Consider the following 27,503-nt stretch of genomic DNA (forward strand, 5'->3'; position numbering starts at 1 on the left):
CATTATATTATGTCATGCTGCTTGTCCAGAGATTATGCAAAACAAAATATATTAAAACGTAGATTAATGTATCTTAGTGGCAATGACATGAATAATAATATCACAGAATAATTTCAAGATTCCAATGGATATTGATTCTCCTTAAGAATATTACTTCTCAAATCTGTGTTCAATACTCTGATACTCAGTTCTAGTTATTCATGACTTGAAATATCCAGTTCTAGTTCTTCCTGCTTCCCACAGAAAAGAGAAGGTAAACAGTTCTTAGATAATTGCTTAGTACAGGCACACCTTGTTTTATGGCGCTTTGCTTTATTGCACTTCATAGACGATGCATTTTTGATAAATTGAAGGTAAGACTCTCCAGCAAAAAGATTCTTTCTTACTTGCTAAAGGCTCAGGTGATGATTCCATTTTTAGCAATAATGTATTTTTAAATTAAGGTATGCACATTGGTTTTTTTTTACATAATGCTATTATACGCTTAATAGACAACAGTACAGTGTAAACATAACTTTTATATGCTCTGGGAAACCAAAAAATTCATGAGACTCACTTTATTGCGGTGGTCTGGAACCAAACCCCGCAATATCTCCAGGGTATGCCTGTATTTTTTTTCTCCCAGAAATGAAGAGTGTAGGGGGCACTTCTATTTCTCCTTTGCCTTTCTCAGTTTCTCCATAATGGGGTCTTTTGTTCATTAGAAGCTAGTTTGAATGTCAAATAACAATGACATATTTGGGTAATAACATTTATTTTTCAAAACCCTTATCCTTGCGATGATTATAGTTCTCGTTCTAAATAATGTGAGCTTAATACATAATAAAGATCTCTGGCACCAGAAAAACAAAAATGTTAATCAGTTAAATGGAAAATGTCGCAAGGCTATTTGCCCTCAGAGTTGTGTGCCATGTATAAACTAGTTTACCTTCACTGTGTATGTGTCCTCTAAAGGTAGAAGAATTCAGTGAGAATGTTATCTAGTTGATGAGAACAGGCTTATTACATTTAAGTACTTGTTCATGTTTACTTTTAAATCATTGCTGTGGATATAGTGGTGTTAATTCAGTAATGACTAAAAATTAAGCTATGGTTTAAATACAGAAAGCTCCTGAGTAACTAAAGCGGAGAAATAAGATGATGAAAACCCTTCTAATAAAGAATGCCCCAAAAACATACAAGAATTATTTCTTTGGTTAAAAAAAAAAAAAAAAAAAGATGTCCTGTTCAGTCATTACATATCAAAAAACCAATTTGAGTGAACAGACCAAGTAATATGTGAATGTCTTATGATTGTTAAATCATACCGTTTAACACTGTTACGTGTCTAAATTAGTGGTGCTTGCTGTGAATATTCGCTGCAACAGAAGTAAGACCAACTAAAATTACGTTTTCCTCTTAGGTGATTGAGCTCTTTTCACACCCTTTGTAGTCGTAATGTGTACACCCTAAAGTATATTATTGTGCTGAAACATGAAAGGGATATGTCTGTCAGGCTAATCAATTTGAATTTTGTAAAACTCAATCAACATGCCAATTAAATGTGTATTCAGCATCCAGTGTGCACAAGGGATGGTGAGTCAAGTGCAAGGCACATTCTGTACAAACTTCTCTGAATTCATATGACATTACTATTAGTTTCAGGTAGGATTAGTTCATCTAGAAAATATTGTTTTTATTCTTTTGTCTCATTTATAATGTCTGGGGTTCTGTTACTGCTTACTTGTTTTCTGGTAAGTGATAAAAACATTTAATAAAAAGCATTTTTTAAATTTTTTTATTAAATCTATTGGGGTGACATTGGTTAATAGGATCATATAGGTTTCAGATATGGGTTTCTGTGTTATAAGATATGTATATTGCACTGTGTGCCCACCACCCACAGTCAAATCATCTTCTGTCACCATATATTAGGCCCCACCCCACCCCCACCACCTTCCGTCAGGTAACCACCACACTGCTGTTTGTGTCGATGAGTTTCAGTTTTATATCCCAGATCAAATGGTTCTTAGCTTTTTCTGCCTGACTTATTTGGTAAGAGATACCTTAATAGACTTTTTTAAAATCTCATTTCATCTGCTTAGAAAATATCAGAAATCATAATTTAAGCATAATTTTATAAACAAACATATTGTTTTACTGTGTCCTTATCTCTTTCTCTATTTCATCTTTGTGAACCGTGAGCAGAAAAGCTGTTCACTAAAAGCCGAGTTCACATTCTGCTGTGTGCTTTGGTTAGAGAGAGAAAGGCATAGTTGGGCTCTGAAACGGATTTTCAGGTGATACTAACATAACAGACAAAGAAAGATAACCCCAGAGAGCCACTCGTGGGAAGCACCACACAAGAGCACTGAAGTGCGGCTCAGGAAAACTAACGAGCAGCGTGAGAGATCGCTGTAGGCTGGAGCTCCAGATGTCAGGGGGGCTGAAGGGGACACGTGCTCCAGGTGGGACGTATACAGGAGCACAGACAAAGCACTACAGAGCGTTCAGGGCCTGCAAGGGTGGGCGCAGGAAGCAAACTGGTGTAATACGGTAGCTCCCCCTTATCCTGGAGGGATACATTCCAAGATCCCCAGTGGATGCCTGAGTCCGTGGATAGTACCGAACCCTAGATATATTAGGTTTTTTCCTATACATACATACCTATGATAAAGTGTAATTTATAAATTAGGCACAATAAGAGATTAACAATAACTAATAATAAAATAGAGCGTCAGTCTGATAACCAAGATGCCTACTAAGCGGGACAACGGGATCATTCACATCCAGAGTAGAACACGTGGGACAGCATGAGATTTCATCACACTACGACGAGCGGCGCACAATATGAATTGTTGATTTCTGGAATTTTCCACTTAATATTTTCGGACCGCGGTTGACCACGCATAAATGAAACACAGATAAGGGGGAACTACTGTATACATTTGAGCTATTTGAAGGATTGTAGCAGTAGACTGGAAATTTTGGTTTGAGGGAAGAATATATAGCCTAGAATGCCAAATTAAGTGCTTTGCATATTAGGGTGTGAGAGTAAAAAGCTGCTGCTAGCTTTTGAGTGATGATACAGTGCAAGCAGCATGCTCATGTAATTCCTTAGGACGCCGTGCAGGTGGATTGCCTGTTGAGATGCAAGCAGTGGAGGCAAAGAGATCCTATAAAAGCTATGGCTGTCCAGTCAGGGGCCTGGATCAGGGAGTAAAAGTGGGAATGGGAAAGAAATACCCAGACTGAGAGGCTTTAAGGAAGGAAAATTGATGAGGCTCAGTGAGTAATTCGAGGTATTTAGGATTAGGAAGCCCATCGGAGGATTAAACATGTAGAATGGACATGATGTATTTTAAACATTTTATTTTGAAATAATTTTAGACTCACATAGAAGTGGCCAAAATAGTACAGAGTCCCCATGTGCTCTTCATCAAGTATAAAACCATAACACAATGATGAAAACTAGGAAATCGACTTTGGATCACTACTACTTACTAAAGCGCAGGCCTTATTTGAATTTCACCAGTTTTTATATATATTCCCTTGTGTGTGTGTGTATAGTTCTCTGAAATTTTATCACATGTATAAAATTATCCAACCACCAGCATAATCAGGATATAGAACTGCTCTGTAACCCGTCATACTATTCCTTAATAATCATACCCTCTTCCCAACCCTGCCCCTGGTAACTACTGATCCATTGTCCATCACTATAATTTATGTGCTCTTGAGAGGAATGGAATTATACAATATGTAACTGCTTAGGAAAAACTTGCTTCCCTGTGTTTCTCCTTTATTCTTACACTACTACCTCACTCACAACACTTCTGACACCAGATGTGTGGGGGTTTTCCCCACACCAAGCAATTCTCTTGACACCAGCAGGGTGTACTACATTTCAATTAAATTCTGGCACTACCTGGAGCTAATGCAGACCCCACAGGTTAAGGGCTCAGTCTACCAAGAGTGCCCCTCATTCAGAGGCGATTTGCAAGTAGGAGGTTCTCAGGTTAGCACACCTTTTACCTTATTTAGCTACAAATTGGAGATTTCCATGATCCCCCTCTCCTTGGATTTGATTATTTGCTAGAACAGCTCACAGAACTCAGAGAAACACTTTATGTTAATTAAACATCACCAGGCATAACACAATTAAAATTTATACTCCATAATCAATAACAGCAATCCACTAAAAGATTCCATTGCTTGTTCTAAAATCGTAATTTTATCCTTTTGTCTAGTTAATTATTTAGTACATCCTTGTGTGTTCTGTATTGGTGAACCTGTTTGGGCTCAGTGCAGGGGGAGAAGGTTAAGTCCCTGAAGATAATGAAATCGCTTCCAAGATGTTTAGCAATAGAACCTAGCAGAGATGAAACTTGTAGTCATTTTGACATTGACTGGTGTACATGTACTCCAAAAATATATAATTTTGCTCTCCAGTGGAACTCTTTTACTTTTAGTACTTAATGTAGAAAATAAACTTTGAAGTGTTTGTATTCATTTCTTACGGATTTTCAGATAAGGTGAAGTTTTGGCGGGGCTAACTGTAAAATTCTACGTTTAAGTTCAAAAATAAATTTTGTAAGTACATGATACCAAAACTTTGATTTTAGAAGTCACTCATATGCAAACAAGAATGTCAGTTACAAAATTATAATAATATCATCTTGAACTTAATTTACAAATATTATATCTTACCCAGATCAAGGAAAGTAAGAGCCTCACTTCATTCCATCCTCGTTAATCTTCATCTGGCATAATGCATTGCATTTTCCTCAACTGTGTAATAGATTAGTAATGATGTGTACCTCATTTGTGAGAAATAAGTAATAGAAACACGTAAAGCACTAAAACAGCTTGGCTCATAATAAGCTCTCAGTAAACGCTAGCTATGATGATGACAGTTATGTCCGGTTTGAGCCATGACTTTTGAAATAACTAATGTGATAGCATTGTCTGCTATCTTATATAGTTGTTTTAAAGAATAAATGGGATAATGCCTGTGAAAGTCCCAAATTCAGTGCCTGGGACATAGTTAAGTACTAGCAATACTTAATACCTTCCAAATGTTTGTGACCCCCCCCCAAAAAAATTTTATTTCCAGCCCAGACTTCTCTCCTGAACTCCAAGCTTATTTGTCCAAGTACCTACTTGAATCTCCACTTGAACTTTATGTGTCTCAAACATAACCTATCCAGAACTGAAGTCTGATGATCTCTTTCTCATCTCACCCCCCCCCCCAAAGTCCATTTCATCTTCAGTCTTTCCCATCTCCGTTGGTGTCAGACTTCCAGTCAGTTCCAGTTGAAAACCTTCATATAGTCCTTAACTCTCTCACACCCCATGTCCAGTCTGTCAGAAAATCCTGTTCTCCCTACCTTCAAAATATAGTGACAAGTAAGAACTTCTGTTTTTAGAAAGACATTGTGAGAGAATGAAAAGACAAGCCACAAATTGGGAGTAAATGTTTGAAAATTATATGAATAGATAAACAAATTATAGTACAATCCTTACAACAGAATACCACTCAACAGTGAAAAGGAATGAACTATTGATACATGCAACAACAGGAATGAAGTTCAGAATCTTTATGCTGAGTGAAAGAAGCTGGACAGTAATGAGTACATACTGCCCTAGCCCATTTGGTTCAGTGGTTAGAGCATCAGCCTGTGGACTGAAGGGTCCGGGATTCGATTCCGGCCAAGGGCACCCACCTCAGTTGCAGGCTTGATCCCAGCCGGGCGGCAACTAATCCCATGTGTCTCACATCGATGTTTCTCTCTCTCCCTCTCTTTCTCTCTCTCTCTCTCTCTCAAAAGCAGTGGAAAAAATATCCTCAGGTGAGGATTAAAATAATAATAATGAGTACATACTGTATTTCCACTTGTGCTAATTATACCTTAGTAAAAGCTTTGGGGGAAACCAAAACAAAATATACCCAGAGTTGACCTCCTTTTCACCCTTTTTATTTTTTCCATCTCATTTCCTCCACTATCATCTCTCCCCTGAATTACTGCAATAGCCTCCCAACTGGTCTCCCTGCTTTTTTAAAAAAACCTTCACTCCTTCCAATCTCGTCTCAACACAACAAGCAAAGTGTTCCTTTAACGTTGATAGATCATGTCACTCCAGCTCAAAACCCTCCAGTGGCTCCCTCTCCCTCTCCGAATAAAAGCCAGAGACCCTTTATGACCTACCCAAGCCTTGTCGCCTCTCTGATCTCATCTACTATTTACTCCACACATGGGTCTCCTTGCTAGTTCTCAAAAATTCCAGGTACTCTCCCCACTTTGGGCCTCTGCATTGATTGTTCTCTCTACCTAGACCACTCCCTCACCTCTTTTTGATGTCACCTTCTCAATTGGGCCTACTTTGACCACCGTATTGTGTGTGTGTGTGTTTGTGTGTGTGTGTGTGTGTGTGTGTTCAATGAAGCTTTATTTGTGAACACTGAAATTTGAATTACAAATAACATTAACATGTCATGCATGAAGTATTATTTTTATCTTTTTCAGCTCTTTAATAATATAAAAAACACTTCTATCTTGTGGGTCATACGGATACAGGCAGTGGGCCAGATTTGGCAATAGATCATAGTCTGCCCACCTCTATCTTAAATTCTAAACTTTGGCCCAAAAGCTGCTTTTTACTATCCTAAGGAAATTGGGATTAGTGACAAATTTTTTAAATGTGACAAGAGATGATGAGCTAAATTAACAAAAATATTAGTGCTAATGCAAAGCCTTAAAAATCTAATGTGAAATTTTAAAAAAGTAAATATGAAACTGCAGGAGTATCTTTTATAGGACAAAAATGAGATTTATATTTAAATAGCCAACTGCACTTATATTTAACAATATAATTACAAGTATTTGTAAATTTTTTTAAGAGAGTGAGAGAGAGAATTACCAGTATTTTTATTTTTTTAATCCTCACTGGAGGATATTTTTTCCATTGCTTTTCAGAGAGAGTGGAAGAAAGGGAGAGAGAGAGAGAAACATCGATGTGAGAGAGATACATTGATTGGTTGCCTCCCCCATGCACCCCGACTGGGGCTGGGATCAAACCCACAACCAAAGCACATGCCCTTGGCCGGAATCGAACCTGGGACCCTTCAGTCCAGTGGCCGATGCTCTAACCACTGAGCAAGTAGGTTAGGGCACAAGTATTCATAAATTTAAATGATCAATTTTACTACTGACTGCCCACATTAGGAAATATACTACAGTATATTCAGCAAGATTAAAACCTTTTGGAGGCAGACCTCAGGGTGCTTTGAGTTTTTGCCTGATCTGTTTTGGGACCTGGGCCTTAGAAAAGCAGACTTTGTTGTATATCTCAGTCCTGTCCAAATGCATCCAGACCTGCACTGGAGACTTCAAGCCTGGGGGTTGTTGATAGCCCCAAACAGGGTACTCAGGGCCAGTAACAAACTGCATCTGACATTAGCCTATACAGACACCCACCAAAAAGACTAAGAATCCTAGCAGATCTACCTAACATTTAGCCAAAATGGGGAGGCCAAAAACAAGCCCCAAATGAAAGAATAAAAGAAGTCTCCAGAAAAAGAGCCAAATGAAACAGAGATAAGCAACCTCTCAGATATAGAGTTTAGAATACTGATTGTAAGGATGCTCAACAGCATGAAAAAAGATTTGGAAACTATGAAAAATGACCAGTCAGAAATGAAGAGTACATTAGAAGGAACAAACAGCAGATTAGAAGAAGCTGAGGATCGGATCAGTGACTTAAAAGACAGGGTAGAAAAAATCACTCAATCAGAGACCCAAAAACAAAAAACAATTAAAAAACAGGAGGACAGTCTAAGGGAGGTGTGGGACAGCATAAAATGTAACAATGTTTGTATTATAGGAGTGCCAGAAGAAGTTGAAAGTAAGCAGGGGTTAGAGAACCTGTTTGATGAAATAATGGCAGAAAACTTCCCTAACCCAGTCCAGGAAAAAAGCACACAGGTTCTGGAGGCACAGAGAGTCCCAAGCAAGAAGAATCCAAAGAGGCCCATACCCAGACACATCATCATTAAAATGTCAAAAATCCAAGACAAAGAGAGAATCTTAAAGGAAGCTAGAGAAAAGCAAACTGTTACCTACAAAAGAACTCCCATAAGGCTGTCATCTGACTTCTCATCGGAAACTCTACAGGCCAGAAGGGAATGGCATGAAGTATTCAAGGTAATGCAAAAGAAAGATCTGAAACAAAGACTACTCTATCCAGCAAGATTATTAATCAAGCTGGATGGTGAAATAAAGAGCTTCCGAGACAAAAAAAGGTTAAAAAGATTTTATCACCACAAAACCAGCATTACAGGAAATGTTAAAGGGACTGCTATAATTAGATGTAGAAATAAAGAGAATGAGAAACAGCTATAAAGAAACAAAATGTCAGTAGATAAATATCTTTCAGTAATAACCTTAAATGTAAATGGGTTAAATGCCCCAATAAAGAGATATAGGGTGGCTGAATGGATAAGAAAACATGACCCAACTATATGCTATCTACAAGAGACCCACCTCAGAACAAAAGACTCATACAGGATGAGAGTGAAGGGATGGAAAAAATTTTTCTATGCAAATAGAAATGAATAAAATACTGGGGTAGCAATACTCGTATCAGACAAAGTAGACTTCAAAATGAAGACCATAACGAGAGACAAGAAAGGTCATTACATAATACTAAAGGGATCAATCCAACAAGAGGATATAACCCTGATAAACATATATGCATCCAATATAGAAGCACCTAAATTTCTCTTTAAAAAAATCTAGAGGACTTTAAGGGAGAGATCGACAGCAATACAGTCATATTCAGGGACTTTAACACCCCACTGACTTGACTGGATAGGTCTTCCAGACAAAAAATCAACAAGGAAACAGCCACCCTAAATGACACACTAGATCAGATGGATTTAATCGACATTTACAGAACATTCTACCCCAAAGCTGCAGAATGTACATTCTTCTCAAGTGCACATGGGACATTCTCAAAGATAGACCACATGTTAGGACACAAAATAAGTCTCTATAAGTTCAAGAAGACTGAAAACATATCAAGCATCTTCTCATATCACGATGGCATGAAACTAGAAATCAACTACAATAAAAACACTAAAAGACATTTAAACACATAGAGACTGAAAAGCATGTTTTTAAACAATGAATGCGTTACCAAAGAGATCAAGAAAGAAATCAAAAACTTCCTGGAAAAAGATGAAAATGAACACACAACAACTCCAAATCTATGGGACACAGTGAAAGCAGTCCTGAGAGGGACGTTTATAGCACTACAAGTCTACCTCACAAAACAAAACACAAACTTCTAATAGAATCTTTAACCCCACAACTCAAAAACTTAGAGAACAAGAAGAAAAGCCTAGAGTAAGTAGAAGGAAAGAAATAATAAAGATTATAGCAGAAATAAATGACATAGAGACTAAAAACAATACAAAAGAGCAATGAAACCGAGAGCTGGTTCTTTGAAAAGATAAATAAGATTGATGAACCTTTAGCCAGACTCATCAAGAAACAAAGAGGACCCAAATAAACAAAATCAGAGATGAAAGAGGTGAAATAACAACTAACCCAACAGAAATAAAAAGGATTTTAAGAAAATACTATGAACAACTATATGCCACCAACCTGTACCACCTGGATGAAATGGATGAATTCCTAGAAAAATACAACCTTTCAAAACTGAATCAGGAAGAGTCAGAAAGCTTAAACAGACCAACAACTGCTGATGAAGTTGAAGCAGTAACCCAAGGGCTCTCAAAACACAAAAGTCCTGGACCGGATGGCTTCACAGGATAGTTTTTCCAAACATTCAAAGAAGAATTAACACCTATCCTCCTCAAACTATTTCAAAAATCCAAGAGGAAGGAACACTTCCAAACTCTTTTAACGAGGCCAGCATTAGCCTAATTACAAAACCATATAAAGATACTACAAAGAAAGGGAATTACAGGCCAGTATCCCTGATAAACATAGATGCAAAAATCCTCAACAAAATATTAGCAAATCAGATCCAGCAATATATTAAAAAGATCATACACCATGACCAAGTGAGATTTATTCCAGGGATGCAAGGCTGGTACAAATTTTGCAAATCAAAAAACGTGATACATCACATAAACAGATTGAAAGATAAATATCACATGATCTTATGAATAGATGCAGAAAAAGCATTTGATAAAACCCATCACCCATTTGTGATAAAAACTCTCAGCAAAGTGGGAATAGAGGGATCATACCTCAACATAATAAAGGCCATATATGACAAACCTACAGCCTACATCATACTCAATGGTCAAAAACTAAAACCATTTCCCCTAAGAACAGGAACAAGACAGGGGTGTCCACTTTCAGCACTCTTATTCAACATACTACTGGAAGTCCTAGCCACAGTGATTAGACAAGAAGAAAACATAAAAGGCATCCAAATTGGAAAGGAGGAAACAAAACTGTCATTATTTGCAGATGACATGATACTGTACATAGAAAATCCTAAAGACTCCACCAGAAAACTACTAGATTTAATAAATGAATTCCGCAAGGTAACAAGATACAAAATTAACACCCAGAAATCCATGGTATTTTTATACACCAATAATGAACTCTCAGAAAGAGAAACTAAATGAAAATCCCTTTTACCATTGCCACTAAAAAAATAAGATACCTAGGAATAAACTTAACCAAAGATGTAAATGACCTGTACTCAGAAAACTATAGGACACTGAAAAAAGAAATAGAGGATGATATAAACAAATGGAAAAATATACCATGTTCATGGGTTGGAAGAATTAACATCATTAAAATGTCCGTATTACCCAAAGCAATCTATAAATTCAATGCAGTCCCTGTTAAAATACCAACAGCATATTTCACAGATTTAGAACAAACACTTCGAAAATTTATATGGAACCCAAAAAGACCCCAAATAGCCTCGGCAATCTTGAGAAAGAAGAACCAAGTTGGAGGGATCACAATACCAGATATCAAGTTATACTACAAAGCCACTGTCATCAGAACTGCCTGGTACTGGCACAAGAACAGACGTATAGATCAGTGGAACAGAACAGAGAACCCAGAAATTGACCCATGCCTTTATGGTCAATTAATGTTTGACAAAGGAGGCAAGAACATACAATGGAGTAAAGACAGTCTCTTCAATAAATGGTGAAAAATTGGACAGATACAGGCAGAAAAAAGTGAAACTAGACCACCACCTTACACCATACACAAAAGTAAACTCAAAGTGGATAAAAGACTTAAATGTAAGACATGAAACCATAAAAATCCTAGAGGAAAACATAGGCAGCAAAATCTCAGACATCTCTTGTAGCAATATGTTTGCTGATACATCTCCCAGGGCAAGAGAAAGGAAGGAGAAAATAAACAAATGGGACTGCATCCAAATAAAAAGCTTCTGCACAGCCCATTGTATGGGAGAAGATATTTGCCAATGACACATCTGATAAAGGATTAATATCCAAAATATATAAGGAACTCACACAACTTAACAAAAGGAAGACAAACAATCCAATTAAAAAACGGGCGAAGGACCTAAATAGACACTTTTCCAAAGAGGACATAGAAATGGCTAAGAGACATATGAAAAAATGCTCAATGTCGCTAATCGTAACAGAGATGCAAATTAAAATCACAATGAGGTATCACTTCACACCTGTCAGAATGGCTCCATCAACAAGTCAACGAACTACAAGTGCTGGCGAGGGTGTGGAGAAAAGGGCACCCTGGTACACTGCTGGTGGGACTGCAGACTGGGGCAGCCACTATGGAAAGCAGTATGGAGGTTCCTCAAAAGATTAAAAATTGACCTGCCATTTGACTCAGTGATCCCACTTCTAGGAGTATATCGTAAGGAACCCCAAACACCATTCGCAAAGAACTTATGCACCCCTATGTTCACAGCGGCACAATTTACAGTAGCTAAGATTTGGAAACAGCCCAAGTGTCCATCAGTGATGAATGGATAAAAAAGCTGTGGCACATTTACACCATGGAATACTATGCAGCTGTAAAGAGGAAGGACCTTTTGGCCTTTGGCACAGCATGGAGGGAACTAGAGAGTATTATGCTAAGTGAAATGAGCCAGTCGGAGAAAGACAAGTACAAATGATCTCGCTTATATGTGGAATATAATAAACAAAATAAACTGATGAACAAAGTGGATCCAGTAACATAGAAGCTAGGAACAGACTTGGGGATCTCAGAGGGAAGGCAGGGAGGGGGGTATGGGTGGGGAGAGATTAATTAAGGAACTTGTATGTTTATGGGCATGGTCCATGGACATTGGTGTGGGGAGGGCCAGGGGGTGAGATGGATGTGGGGTGGAGGGGATCAGTAGGGTTAAAAGGAGGACATCTGTAATGGTCTCAACAATAAAGATAAAGTAAAAAAAAAAAAAAGAAGAAAAGATTAAAACCTTTTAACATTATTCATGTGTCTCCCCAATGTTTAGCTTACATCACTTCACTGTAAAAGGAGGTGGCAACACCAAAGTATTACTATCACTTGAAGAAGAAATATATTTATCTTCTTTCTGGGAACGTTGGGAATGTTCAAGTTTTTGTTCCTGTACTTACTGCCTATTTTTTTTATTATTTATTTTTTATAGTTGAAAGTATTACAGATGTCCCATTTTTTCCCCATTTTAAGTTGCAATATTCCCAATCCCTCTTACTCTACTTTACTTTTTGCTTTATTCCATAGCATTTTTAACATACTCCATAACTTACCTTTTTGGTATTTTTTTATCTTCTCCCACCAGAATATGAGCTACATGAGGGCCTGAATGTTTGTTGGTTTTGTTTATGTGTGTATCCCAGGTACATGGAACAATGTCTGGCATATAGTAGATCTCAAGAAATCTTTCTGAAGTGAATCCTTATAGCATATAAATCTTTAAGATAATTAACAAATTAGTGTAGAACCAAAGAAGAATGACAGGTGCTTTGAAATATACATGAGGAATAGTTGAGACAAGTGGAGGAGACATTATCACAGAGGAGAATAGATTTAGTGGAAGTGTGATCCCTCTCTTAACTACCGAAGGGGTATTATATGCAGGAAGGAGTCTGTTCTGTGATGCCCCAGGAGACAGAGCTAGCCCAAACAAGCCAGATATGGGCCCAGGCTGAGTAAGAACTTTTTCACTTTCTTAAAATTGTAATGGGCTGCCATAAAGTAATGCCGCCCTACTGGACAAGGTCAAAAAGAATGATCATCCATCAGGGATTGAAGGGGATCCCACATGGGGAAATGGTTGAATTAGATGGCCTTGAAGTTTGCTGAGGTTCGAAGATGATGTGATTTTTTTTAATCCAGTTTTCGCTAACAACTCAGAATGCCGAATCAGTTGTGGAGTTAATTTTTCAAATGCTCATTTTACCTGACAAGATCATGTCAAAGGTAACTTCATACCTTAATCATCATATGATTAATTATTTTAGCCATATATTTTTAAATTATATCTCATTATTTCTGGCCTTTATTATTGCTGAAAATAAAATGTTGTTTTTCTATTAGTTTTGACCTTCATATGCCTCATTTGAGAATGTTTACCAGTATCATGGAACAGAATCTCCAGAATTCAATCTGAGTTTCACATTTGAGAACTTAGACTTTATTGTTTGTTTTAGGTTAAGCTTCTTCACTTTCTAAAACAGTTATGGGTATTCATTCTTTTTCTTCTTTTATAGGAGAGAGATCGTTATGCCTACAAGATTCATCTTCCAGAAACAGTAGAGCAGCTGAGGAAATTCAATGCAAGGAGGAAACTAAAGGTAAATGAAATCATCGAAAAGCCAGATACAGTTGATGGTAATGTTTTTATTCTGTTTAAGGGCCCATGAATATATCCTAGTGTTGACCATTGTTTTTCAGTAAGATTTTGATTTTTTAAGTATATAAGGTAATACCTAAGTATGAATCTAAACAATAAGTTATAATAACCCTGGTCAATGTGGCTTAGTGGTGAGAGCATCAGCCAGCACACTGAAGGGTCTCAGGTTCGAATCCCAGTCAAGGGCATGTACGTGGGTTGCAGGTTCAATCCCCCACCCCAGTTGGGGCATGTATGGGAGGCAACCAGTCAATGTGACTCTCTCACATCGATGTTTCTCTCCTTCCTTCCCTCCCTCCTTCCCTCCCTCCCTCCCCCCCTCTCTCTCCCCCCTCTGTCTCTCTCCCCCTCCCTCCCTCCTTTCCACTCTCTGAAAAGCAGTGGAAAAAATATCCTAGGGTGAAGATTAACAAAAAATAGTTATAATAAATGGAAGATAAATCATATTTTAAATTTATATTATTTTTAAAGTCCCTAGCAGAGATAAAATTACTTTAAAAACAGTAATTTACTATTATTATTCATTATTGTTGAATATAAATCTAGGCGACGTTTTCTCTAACTAATACTTTGACCCAAAAATGTGAGTTTAGTTCAATGGAAAAAACACCAAATTAGAATTGGAACTAGGATTGACCAACCAACACAAAGCGGTAAAAATCCCCACTACCTTGGTCTACTAGAAAATATTTTTATTACTTTTCTCACCTTTCTTTATTCTTCCTAGGTACCTCTCCACTTTTAACACTTTCCTTAACCTTCACCCCACCTAAAAAACTTGGTAATTACCTCATACGGAAAGCCCATTTGACTATTTTTTTTGAACATTTTATTTATTGGTTGATTTTTAAGTTTATCTTTATTGTTAAAAATATTACAGATGCCCCCTTTTTACCCCCATCAATCCCCTCCACCTCGCATCCATCTCATCCTCAGGCCTTCCCCAGACCAATGTCTGTGTCCATGGGTTATGCTTATAAAAATATGAGTTCTTTGATTAATCTCTCCCCACCCACTCCCCCAACCCCAACTGCCCTCTGAGATCCCTCAGTCTGTTCTGTGCTTCTATGTCTCTGGATCTACTTTGTTCATCAGTTTAGTTTGTTTATTACATTCCATATATAAGTGAGATCATGTGGTACTTGTCTTTCTCTGACTGGCTTATTTCACTTAGCATAATACTTTCTAGTTCGCTCCATGATGTTCCAAAGGATAAAAGATCCTTCTTTTTATAGCTGCATAGTATTCCATGGTGTAAATATATCACAGCTTTTTTATCCACTCATCTACTGATGGGCGCTTGGGCTGTGTCCAGATCTTAGCTATTGTAAATTGCGCTGCTATGAACATAGGGGTGCATAAATTCTTTGTGATTGGTGTTTCAAGTTTCTTAGGATATATTCCCAGAAGTGGGATCAATGGGTCAGATGGCAGGTCAATTTTTAATTTTTTGAGGAACCTCCATACTGTTTTCCATAGTGGCTGCACCAGTCTGCATTCCCACCAGCAGTGTACCAGGGTTCCCCTTTCTCCACATCCTCACCAGCACTTGTCACTCGTTGATTTGTTGATGGAGCCATTCTGACAGGTGTGAAGTGATACTTCATTGTGGTTATAATTTGCATCTCTGTTACGATTAGCGACATTGAGCATTTTTTCATATGTCTCTTAGCCATTTGTATGTCCTCTTTGGAAAAGTGTCTATTTAGGTCCTTTGCCCATTTTTTAATTGGATTGTTAGTCTTCCTTTTGTTAAGTTGTATGAGTTCCTTATATATTTTGGATATTAACCCTTTATCGGATGTGTCATTGGCAAATATGTTCTCCTATACAGTGGGCTCCCTTTTCATTTTGTTGATGGTTTCCTTTGCTGTGCAGAAGCTTTTTATTTTGATGCAGTCCCATTTGTTTATTTTCTCCTTAGTTTCTCTTGCCCTGGGAGATGTATCAGCAAACATTGCTACAAGAGATGTCTGAGATTTTGCTGACTATGTTTTCCTCTAGGATTTTTATGGTTTTATGTCTTACATTTAAGTCTTTTATCCATTCTGAGTTTACTTTTGGGTATGATGTAAGTTGATGATCTAGTTTCTTTTTTTTGCATGTACTTGTCCAATTTTCCCAACATCATTTATTGAAGAGACTGTCTTTACTCCATTGTATGTTCTTGCCTCCTTTGTCAAATATTAATTGAGCATAATGGCATGGGTGAATTTCTGGGTTCTCTGTTCTGTTCCACTGATCTATATGTCTGTTCTTGTGCCAGTACCAGGCTGTTTTGATGACAGTGGCTTTGTAGTATAACTTGATATCTGGTATTGTGATCCCTCCAACTTTGTTCATCTTTCTCAAGATTGCCGTGGCTATTTGGGGTCTTTTTTGGTTCCATAAAAATTTTCAAATGTTTGTTCTAGATCTGTGAAATATGCTGTTGGTATTTTAATAGGGATTGCATTGAATTTATAGATTGCTTTGGGTAATATGGACATTTTAATGATGTTAATTCTCCCAATCCGTGAACAAGGTACATTTTTCCATTTGTTTATATGTTCCTCTATTTCTTTTTTCAGTGTCCTATAGTTTTTTGAGTACAGGTCATTTACATCTTTGGTTAAGTTTATTCCTAGGTATCTTATTTTTTCAGTTGAAGTGGTAAATGGTATTGTATATTTAGTTTCTTTTTCTGAGAGTTCATTATTGGTGTATAAAAATGCCATCGATTTCTGGGTGTTAATTTTGTATCCTGCTCCCTTGCTGAATTCATTTATTAAATCTAGTACTTTTCTGGTTGAGTCCTTAGGATTTTATATGTACAATATCATGTAATCTGCAAATAATGAGAGTTTTACTTCCTCCTTTCCAAATTGGATACCTTTTATGTTTTCTTCTTGTCTAATCGTTGTGGCTAGGACTTCCAGTAGTATGTTGAATAAGAGTGCTGAAAGTGGACACCCCTGTCTTGTTCCTGTTCTTAGGGGAAATGGTTTTCGTTTTTGACCATTGAGTATGATGTTGGCTGTAGGTTTGTCATATATGGTCTTTATTATGTTGAGGTATGATCCCTCTATTCCCACTTTGCTGAGAGTTTTTATCACAAATGGGTGTTGGGTTTTATCAAATGCTTTTTCTGCATCTATTGATATGATCATGTGATTTTTGTCTTTCAGTTTATGTGATGTATCACGTTTTTTGATTTGCGAAATTTGTACCAGCCTTGCATCCCTGGAATCAATCCTACTTGGTCATGGTGTATGATCTCCTTAATATATTGCTGGATCCGATTTGCTAATATTTTTTGAGGATTTTAGCCTCTATGTTCATCAGTGATATTAGCCTGTAATTTTCTTTCTTTGTAGTATCTTTATCGGGTTTTGTAATTCGGCTAATGCTGGGCTCGTAAAAAAAGTTTGGAAGTATTCCTTCCTCCTGGATTTTTTGAAATTGTTTGAGGAGGGTAGCAGTTAATTCTTCTTTGAATGTTTGGAAAAACTACCCTGGGAAGCCATCTGGGCCAGTGCTTATGTTTTCTGGGAGCCCTTTGATTACTGCTTCAACTTCATCAGCAGTTATCGGCCTATTCAGGTTTTCTGATGCTTCCTGATTGAGTTTTGGAAATTTGTATTTTTCTAGGAATTCATCCATTTCATCCAGGTGGTACAGGTTGGTGGCATATAGTTGTTCATAGTATTTTCTTACAATCCTTTGTATTTCTGCTAGATAAGTTGTTATTTCACCTCTTTCATTTCTGATTTTGTTTATTTAAGTCCACTCTCTTTGTTTCTTGATGAGTCTGGCTAAAGGTTCATCAGTCTTACTTATCTTTTCAAAGAACCAGCTCTTGGTTTCATTGATCTTTTGTATTTTTTTTTTTAGTCTCTATGTCATTTATTTCTTCTCTTATCTTTATTATTTCCTTCCTTCTACTTACTCTGGGCTTTTCTTGTTGTTTTCTTTCTAAGTTTTTAAGTTGTAGGGTTAGAGAGTCTCTTAGAAGTTTTTCTTGTTTTTTGAGGTAGGCTTGTAGTGCTATGAACTTCCCTCTCAGGACTGCTTTCATTGTGTCCCATAGATAAGGAGTTGTGTGTTCATTTTCATTTGTTTCCAGGAAGTTTTTTATTTCTTTCTTGATCTCTTTGGTAACCCATTCATTGTTTAAAACATCCTATTTAGCCTCCATGTGTTTGAATGTTTTTTAGTGTTTTTATTGTGGTTGATTTCTAATTTCATGCCATTGTGGTCTGAGAAGCTGCTTGATATGATTTTAATCTTCTTGAGACTTGTTTTGTATTCTAACATGTGGTCTATCTTTGAGAATGTCCCGTGTGCACTTGAGAAGAATGTATATTCTGCAGCTTTGGGGTAGAATGTTCTATAAATGTCGATTAAATCCATCTGATCTAGTGTGTCATTTAGGGTCACTGTTTCCTTGTTGATTTTTTTGTCTGGAAGATCTATCCAATGAAGTCAGTGGGGTGTTAAAGTCCCCTAATATGACTGTATTGCTGTCGATCTCTCCCTTAAACTCCTCTAGATGTTTTTTTGTAACTTTAAGTGTGCCCAGCCGGGCGTGGCTCAGCGGTTGAGCGTCAACCTTGGATCCAGGCCATCAGGGTTCAATTCCCGGTCAGGGAACATTCCCAGTTTGCGGGCTGCAGCCAATCAGTGACTCTCATCATTGATGTTTCTACCTCTCTCTCTCTCTCTCTCTCTCTCTCTCCCCTTTCCTCTCTCTGAAGTCAATAAAGATATATTTTAAAAAATAAATTAATTAAAAATAAAAATAAATTTAGGTGTACCTGCTTGCGAGGTTGTGGACAAAGAGGAACCCTAGTACACTACTGGTGGGAATGCAGACTGCTGCAGCCACTATGGAAAACAGTATGGAGGTTCCTCAAAGAATTAAAAATGGAGCTGCCTTTTGACCCAGTGATCCACTCCTAGGAATATATCCCCAGAATCCTGAAACACGAATCAGAAAGAATATTTGTACCCCTATGTTCAATAGCTAAGATCTGGAAACAGCCCAAGTGCCCATCAGTAGATGAGTGCATAAAAAAGCTGTGGGACATTTACACCATGGAACACTATGCAGCCGTAAAGAAGAAGGATCTCATACCCTTTGGGACAGTATGGATGGACCTGGAGAATATTATGCTAAGTGAAATAAACCAGGCAGAGAAAGACAAACATCACATGATCTTGCTTATATGTGGAATCTAAAGAACTTAATAAACTGATGAACAGAATAGATTCAATGACATGGAAGCATGGATCAGACTGACGAATGTCAGAGGGATGGAGGAGGGCGGGTGTGTAGAGGGGAAGAGAGTAACCAAACAATTTATATGCATATACGCACAACTCAAGGACAAGAACAGTGGTGGGGAGGTGGGGACGGGTGGAATGGGTCATTGGGGAGAAAAAGGGATATCTGTAATATTTTAAACAAATATAGGAGAAACAAGATGGCGGCGTAGGTAACAGTTGCACCCGCCACCTTCCGCAACCACATCACAATTACAACTAAAATACAGAACCACCATCACTCAGAACCTCCTGAAATCTGGCAGAACAGTAGCCCTACGACCAGGGAACTGAAGAAGCACCAAGACCGGTAGGAGGAGGGCAGATGCGGGCGGGTCAGGGCTGAATTCCGGAGACGCGGCTGCGGGCCCACACCCTGTGTCTCGGGGTAAACCCGGGCGGACATCTCTGCAAGGGAGGTTTCCCCGAGGAGGGAGGGGTCCCAGCCCCACATCGGGCTCCCAACCCAAGGCTCCAGGCCAGGAAGAGAAGTCCCCACAACTTCAGGCTGTGAAAACCAGCGGGAACTGTCTCTGAGGGTCACGGAGGCTGCGGGAGCCCCAGCAGCTCCTCCTAAAGGGGGCTGTGCACAGACACACTCAGACACGCTCCCTCTGAGCCCAGCGCTGGGCAGCAGCTGGAAAGGACCTGGGACACTGGGGAGGAACTAACCTGCCTGGAATCTGGTCGAGAGGTGGAGGGGCAGCTTCCTTCCAGACAGAAGAGTTGGCAGAGACCATTGCTCCTTTTGCAAGTCCTCCCCACACACAGCCGGCAGGCAGGCGCCATATTTGAGTCGCCAGCACCTGACTCACACATTTGGCCCCACCCCAGTGATTCCCGGAGGCCCCGCCCCTCCCTACCTGCAAGCTCATCCAGGCTATTTCCAGTGGCTTTTCTGTGCAAGTGGCCTCTCGAGCCTCATGCTTAGGGCTTTCCTAAAATCTCTCAAACAAGCAGCAGCGTGCCCCATATGGCTTGATGAGTGGCCCCAGGCCTGGCACTAGTAGCAGCCTGCATTGGTTCATAGCTTGGCCTCTCCTGGACAACGCCAAGCCCAGCACAAGTAGCAGCCAACTACGGTTTGCTGTGTAGCTCATGCTGGGTGGCCCTGGGCAAGGCACAGGCAGAGGCTGACTTTGCACCTCCTGGGAGGCCCCAGAGACAGTGCACCTAGTGGTCAGATTTGACCACACTGGATTACAGCCCTACCACATCCACGAGTGTCACTCAAGGGGCGCACTTGGTGAACACCAAAGCTCCACTTAAGTAAATCCTGCTCCATAGGGGTGTCTCCAGCACAGCAGCTCTTGGGCTGTAGTTGCAGGTGGTCCTCACAGCTGATTGGCCTGGGGGTCAATTCCTCCCATTGTCGCCAACAGCAACCAAGGCTCAGCTACAACAGGACAGTGCACACAGCCCACACAGGGGAGCACCTAGAAGGCCTAGCTCAGTGACTGGGGAGGCTGAGCCACTGGACCCTATAGGACACCTACTACACAAAGCCACTCTACAAATTCCAGAAGACATAGCAGCTCTACCTAATACATAGAAAGAAACACCTGGAAGCAGCCAAAATGTGGAGGCAAAGAAACATGTCACAAAGGAAAGAACAGAAGAAATCTCTAGAAGAGGAACTAAATGAAATAGATCCAAGCAAGCTAACAGATACAGAGTTCAGAATTTTGTTTATAAGGATGTTTCAGCATATTATTAGGGAAATAACTGAGAAAATTGGTAACATAATAAAGTACCAATTTGAAATGAAGGATACATGAACTGAAATGAAGAATAATTTACAGGGAATCAACAGTAGAGTAGAGGACGCTGAGAATCAGATCAGCAATTTGGAACATGAGGAAACAAAAAACACCCAACCAGAAGAGCAAAAAGAAAAAAGAACCCAGAAATATGAAGATAGTATTTGGAGCCTCTGGGACAACTTTAAGACGCCCAACATTCATATTATTGGGATGCCAGAAGGGGACGAAAGAGAGCAAGAAATTGAAAACCTATTTGAAAAAATAATTACAGAAAACTTCCCCTATCTGGGGAAAGAAATAGATTTACAAGTCCAGGGAGCACAGAGGGTCCCAAACAAGAGGAACCCAAAGAGGCCCGCAGCAAGACACATCGTCATTAAAATGCCAAAGGTTAAAGACAAAGAGAGAATCTTCAAATCAGCAAGAAAAAAGCAGTTAGTTACCTACAAGGGAGCACCCATATGACTGTCAGCTGATTTCTCAACAGAAACCTTGCAGGCCAGAAGGGAGTGGCAAGAAATATTCAAAGTGATGAAAAACATGGAACTACAACCAAGATTGCTCTACCCAGCAAAGCTATCATTAAGAACTGAAGGTCAGATAAAGAGCTTCTCAGACAAGGAAAAGCTAAAGGAGTTCATCACCACCAGACCAGCACTACAGGAAAAGTTGAAGGGTCTTCTTTAAGAAGAAGCTAATGAATAAAAGAATCTGACAAACTAAATAGATCCAGAGACATTGACATATACAACAGACGATCATATTTCAGAGGAAAGGGGGAAGGGAGGTGGAGGGTGGGGAGAGATTAACCAAACAAGTTATATGCATATATGCATAACCCATGGACACAGTCAATAATGGGGTGAAAGCCTAGGGAGGGGGTGAGAGCGAAGTGGAGGGTGTCAACTGGGGGGGGGAAATGGGACACCTGTAATACTCTCAACAATAAAGATAAAGAAAGGAAAAGTACAAGTAAATAAATAAATAAATAAAATTTTAAAAAATAAAAAATTTAGGTGCTCCTATATTGGGTGCATATATCTTTATCAGTCTTATATCCTCTTCTTGGATTGATCCCTTTAGTATTATGTAATGACCTTTCTTGTCTCTCATTATGGTCTTCATTTTGAAATCTATTTTGTCCGATGTGAGTATTGCTACCCCATTTTTTTTTTCTTCCATTTGCATGGAAAATTTTTTTCCATCTCTTCACTCTCATCCTGTGTGAGTCTTTTGTTCTGAGGTGGGTCTCTTGTAGACAGCATATATTTGGGTCATGTATTTTTATCCATTCAGCCACCCTGTATCTTTGCATTGGGGCATTTAATCCATTTACATTTAAGGTTATTATTGAAAGATACTTATCTACTGCCATTTTATTTCTTTATGCCTATGTTTCTCATTCTATTTCTACTTCTAATTAAAGCAGTTCCTTTAACATTTCCTGTAATGTTGGTTTTGTGGTGATAAACTCCTGTAGCGTTTTTCTGTGTGGGAAGCTCTTTATTTCACTATTTATCTTGAATGATAATCTTGCTGGATAGAGTAGTCTTGGTTTCAGATCCTTGTTTTGCACCACCTTGAATACTTCATGCCATTCTCTTCTGGCCTGTAGAGTTTCCGATGAGAAGTCAGCTGACAGCCTTATGGGGCCTCCTTTGTAGGTAGCAGATTGCTTTTCTCTAGCTTCCTTTAAGATTCTCTCTTTGTCTTGAATTCTTGCCATTTTCATTATGATGTGTCTGGTCATGGCCCTCTTTGGATTCTTCTTGCTTGGGACTCTCTGTGCCTCCTGAACTTGTGAGACTTTTTCCTTGATCAGGTTTGACAAGTTTTCTGCCATTATTTCTTCAACGGCTTCTCTAACCCTTGCTTACTTTCCTCTGGCACTCCTATAATGCAAATGTTGTTACATTTCATGTTATCCCACAGCTCCCTTAGACTGTCCTCCTGTTTTTCAATTGTTTTTTCTTTTTGGGTCTCTGATTGAGTGATTTTTTTCTACCCTGTCTCCTAATTCACTGATCTGATCCTCAGCTTCCTCTAATCTGCTGTTTATTCCTTCCAATGTATTCTTTATTTCTATGTCATTCTTCATTTCCTTCATAGTTTCCATATCTTTTTTCATGCTGTTGAGCATCCTTACAATCAGCATTCTGAACTCTATATCTGAGAGGTTGCTTATCTCCATTTCATTTAGCTCTTTTTCTGGAGACTTTCATTTGGGGCTTGTTTTTTGGTCTCCCCATGTTGGCTACCTTTTTGGGTTGTTGCTTTTTTCTAAGTATTAGGTAGATCTGCTAAGACTGTCATTCTTTTTGGAGAGTCTCTTGTACAAGCCAATGTCAGACGCAGTTTGTGACTGGCCCTGAGTACCCTGTTTGGGGCTATCAACAACCCCAAGCTTTAGGTCTTTGCTGTGGCTGGGTGCGTTTGGGCAGGACCAAGATGCACACCAAAATCTACTTTTCCAAGGTCCAGGTCCAAAGCAGATCAGGTAAAGACTCAAAGCACTCTGAGGTCTGCCTCTGGCTACAGGCTGATTAATCTGATTCTCTTAATGAGCCTCAGGCTATAGAAGCTCTACAGGGTGGGGCAGCTGGTTGTTATCTGTCTCCTAACCAGCCTCAGGTTGTAGAAATTCCTCTGGGTAGAGGGAAAGGTTTTCTAGCAGGGTGGGGCAATTGCTTCCCCCCTCAGCCAAAAGCTGAAATTGTCCTCCGGAGAAAGATGTCCTCCACAGTCTGGGGGAATGATTCGGCACAGGAATCTACACAGGCGTCCTCTGATCTCACTCTCCAGAGCCCACAACCCCAGAGTCTCCCCACACAGCTCCAGTCCACTCTGCTTCCCCTCCGCTGGAGCCCGGGGTGACTGGCTGCACACGAAACTTTGTGGGTTGGCTGTTTAAGATGGTGCCTGCATTTCCAGCCATCTCTCCCTGGAGACTAAAACCCAGCTGCTTTTCACAGCCAGATGTTATGTGGGCACCTCTCTCAGTCCTGGTGCTCTGGGCTGGGAAGCCCAGCCTGAGGTTTAGGCCCCAGAGTCCTCAGTGGGAACCCCCACAGAGATCTCCCTCTGGACCTTCACCCGCTGCCTGTGGGAGCCCAGCCAGCCCTCTCGCGTCCGCACTTCCCAGCAGTCTCTCTGTGGTCTCCACTTTTCCTCCTTGGTTATGAGGGTGCTCTCCAGCTCATGTTGAGTTGGTTTTCAGGATGGTTTTTCTGTGTTTTAGTTGTAAATCCGGACTGGTCCCAGGAGATTGTCAGTGTAACTTCCACTCAGTCTGCCACCATCTTGGATCTCTCCCCCATTTGACTTTAAAGGGTGTTTTTATAGGATGGCATTTCCCCCTCCTCCCAACAGAGGAAACTATTATATTATGATCTTAAAATTAACTTATGTTTACTTGCTATTGATTGCAATAAAAAAAATTTAACTATGTCTTCTAAATAGTTGATTGGATAGTAGTCCTTAGCCACGTGACTCCTGCCAACTATTAAACTTTTTTTGTAAGTATTTTCGGGTATATCTTAAGTTGCAATAATATTAGTATTATTCAAGCCCTCAAATATGTGAATGATTGTATACAACTTGAGATTTATAAGAACCTTTCTTTATATGAATTTTAGGGAAACTATATAGGCCACAATATTCTCTTGTGGAGCTGAACTGTCCAACATAGTAGCCGTAAGCCACGTCTAGTGATTTAAATTTAAATTATTTAAAATTAAATTAAAAGGTCAGTTTCTCAGTCACACTAGCACATTTCAAGTGTTCAGTAACCATCTGTGGCTAACGGGTGCTGTATTGGACAGTATAAGTACAGACACTTCCATCATTGAAGAGAGTTACCGTGGACAGCACTGCTCTAGCACAAGGGAAATTTTAACTTGTTGTTGCTGATGGTTACTCCCAGTTAAGCCTTTCTCCCAGTTGTTTCTGCAGCAGGGCTTCAGACTGGCTTTTCTCTCTTTGTTTTAGAAGTCCTTGGTAAAAATAATTATTAAGATGGTACACAAAGAAGTTTCCCAAGACTTTAATTTTTTTGCTTTGATATACACCTGAACCAGTATAACCTACAAAAGAAAAAAAATCTTATTATCCAAAGTGAATTTTGGTCAGCTGTTTTTGAAGTTAGTTCTCCCCACCCCAAAAAGCATTCATTATACTATTTTCTCAATCGTTCCCTAAAATCTTCTGAACTGTAATGCTGTGCTTTGGCCTATGTGACATTACTCTGTCTGAGGTTGAACCTTTCATTGCCCACAGAGAGGCCTTTTATCGTAGGGCTCAGGTATGCCACATCCCAAGAAACGTGCTGTATTTCTCCCAGTGCTGCAAAATCAGACTTGGGCCTAAAATAGCCAAAGTGGTGACTAAGATTTATTTGGACAGGGCCAAGCTGTCACAGCAGAAAGGGGTCATGTGAATTTACCACATCCCTTTGCAGGGATATTTAAAGTTTCATGACCCACCAACCAACCTTGAATTAGGAACATCAGCAGAGCTGAGTTTTCCAGCTTCTGCTACAGCTGTATGCCTTGGAGTGATTCAACCACTCTGGTTAAGGCACACTGCACCTACCGACAGGGAAGTAATTTTCATTCTGCCCCTTCTGCGAGCTTCTAGAAAAGAGACTGCAATTTCCCTGGCTTCCAGAGCCCACCACACAACTTATTTTCACAAATGAACACCTAGGTATCCATCCTTCCTCCCACTGTTTTTAAGCTTCTCAAAGTGGTGGGCAACAGCTGGTTTTTTTATTACTCCCTTTGAAGTGATTAAAAAGGAAGTTCACAGAAAGCAGTAGAAAATTGCTTTTGTTCTTAGTCAGAGGTAGGAAATTTTTATGGTTGGTGGCAAGAAGAAAGAGAAGGAGTGCAACATTGTAGGAGAGTGGGCTCTGGAGCTGCCTTGCCTTAGGTGAATCCTGGCTCTGACAATTACACGCTGTGTAAATTGGATAATCTCTATTTCTGTATTTCATACAAAGTAATTATGCTTAGGCATTTCTGTTTATTTCGATCATTTTCCTTCACGGTATCTAGAAAGAGAGGCTCTTACACTTGTGATATATTATAATACTCACCTCTTTTCCATTACTTCCCTCTAACATCATATCCATTATGTGATATACATTCTTTTTTTTTTTTTAAATATATCTTTATTGATTTCAGAGAGAGAGATAGAAACATCAATGATGAGAGAGTCATTGATTGAACCCGCAACCCGGGCATGTGCCCTGACCGGGAATCGAACCCTGATCGCCTGGATCCCAGTTCGATGCTCAACCTCTGAGCCACGCCCGGCCGGGCATGATATACATTCTTTAGATCAGTGACTCTTCAAGTGTGATTCCCAGACCAGCAGCATCACCATCACCTGGGAACTTAATAAAAATACAAAGACTCAGGCCCTAGTACAATCAAGCAAGAAAACAAAATAAAAGGCATCCAGATTGGAAAGAAAGTAAAATTGCCTTTGTTTGTAGTTGACGATTCTGTGTGTAGAAAATCTTAAGGAATCTTCAGAAAGCTATTAGAAATAACAAGCTTAGCAAGGTCACAAGATACGAGATCAGTATATAAAATTGAATTGTATTTCCGTATATGAGCTATGAACAATCTTAAAATGAAATTAAGAAACAACTCCATTCACAATAGCATCAAAAAAATGAAATACTTAAGACTAAATTTAACAAGAGAAGTGTAAGACTTGTAAACTAACATTGCTGAGAGAAATTAAAGATCTAAATCAATGGAGAGATATTTAATGTTCATGGATTGGAAGACTCAACATTGTTAAAATGACAGTTCTTCCCAAATTGATCTATAGATTCAACAAAATCCCTCCCAAAGTTTTATCAGAAATTGACAAACTGATTCTAAAACTTATATGGAAATGCAAGGGACCTAGAGTAGCCAAAATAGTCTATAAAAAAGAACAAAGTTGGAAGACTCATACTTTCCAATATCAACTCTGTAATTATCAGGACACTGTGGTACTGTTTTGGTATAATAGACATGTAAATCATGGGACATAATTAAGAGTCCAGGAGTAAACCCTTATATTTATGGTCAGTTGATTTTCAACAAAAGTGCCAAGGCAATTCAGTGGGGAAGGAATAGTCTTTTCAACAAATGATGCTGGGACAATTGTATATCCACATGCAGTAAAAGACATGAAAGGCCAGATGTTGGATAAGTCCACTTGTTCGCAATACTAGAATCGGTATTTATATCAGAGAAAGCAAATTGGTGGTTTCCTGGTCCTAGGTAGTGACTGCTTAATGGGTATAGGGATTGGGTGGGGGGCAGTGAAGATATTTTGGAACTAGACGGAAGTGGTGGCCACACAGCATTGTGAGTCTACTAAATATCACTGAATTGTACACTTTACAGTGGTTCCTTTTATGTTATGTGAGTTTCATATAACCCAGATTTTTTATGCCACGCGACAACATATTCTTAAATACTGGCTTTCACTTTGGTGCACGCAAGGGGTAGGACATATTCCCATAGTAACAGTGGCTCACTGCACCACTCAACTCATCTGAGA

At 39.2% G+C, this 27,503-nt stretch overlaps 1 protein-coding gene across 4 annotated transcripts in view; it reads left to right on the top strand.

Annotated features, from left to right (window-relative positions):
- CASK (calcium/calmodulin dependent serine protein kinase) overlaps positions 1 to 27,503 on the top strand; it is a 370,370-nt gene that overhangs the window by 238,504 nt on the left and 104,363 nt on the right. For all 4 annotated transcript variants that reach the window (XM_081126670.1, XM_081126672.1, XM_081126671.1 and 1 more), the window contains exon 9: positions 13,730 to 13,813. In XM_081126670.1, coding sequence (XP_080982796.1) covers positions 13,730 to 13,813 — 84 coding nt within the window. The remainder of the gene's footprint in view (positions 1 to 13,729; positions 13,814 to 27,503) is intronic.

This window comes from Miniopterus schreibersii, assembly GCF_964146895.1.
Source record: "Miniopterus schreibersii genome assembly, chromosome: X".
Taxonomy (NCBI): Eukaryota; Metazoa; Chordata; class Mammalia; order Chiroptera; family Miniopteridae; genus Miniopterus; species Miniopterus schreibersii.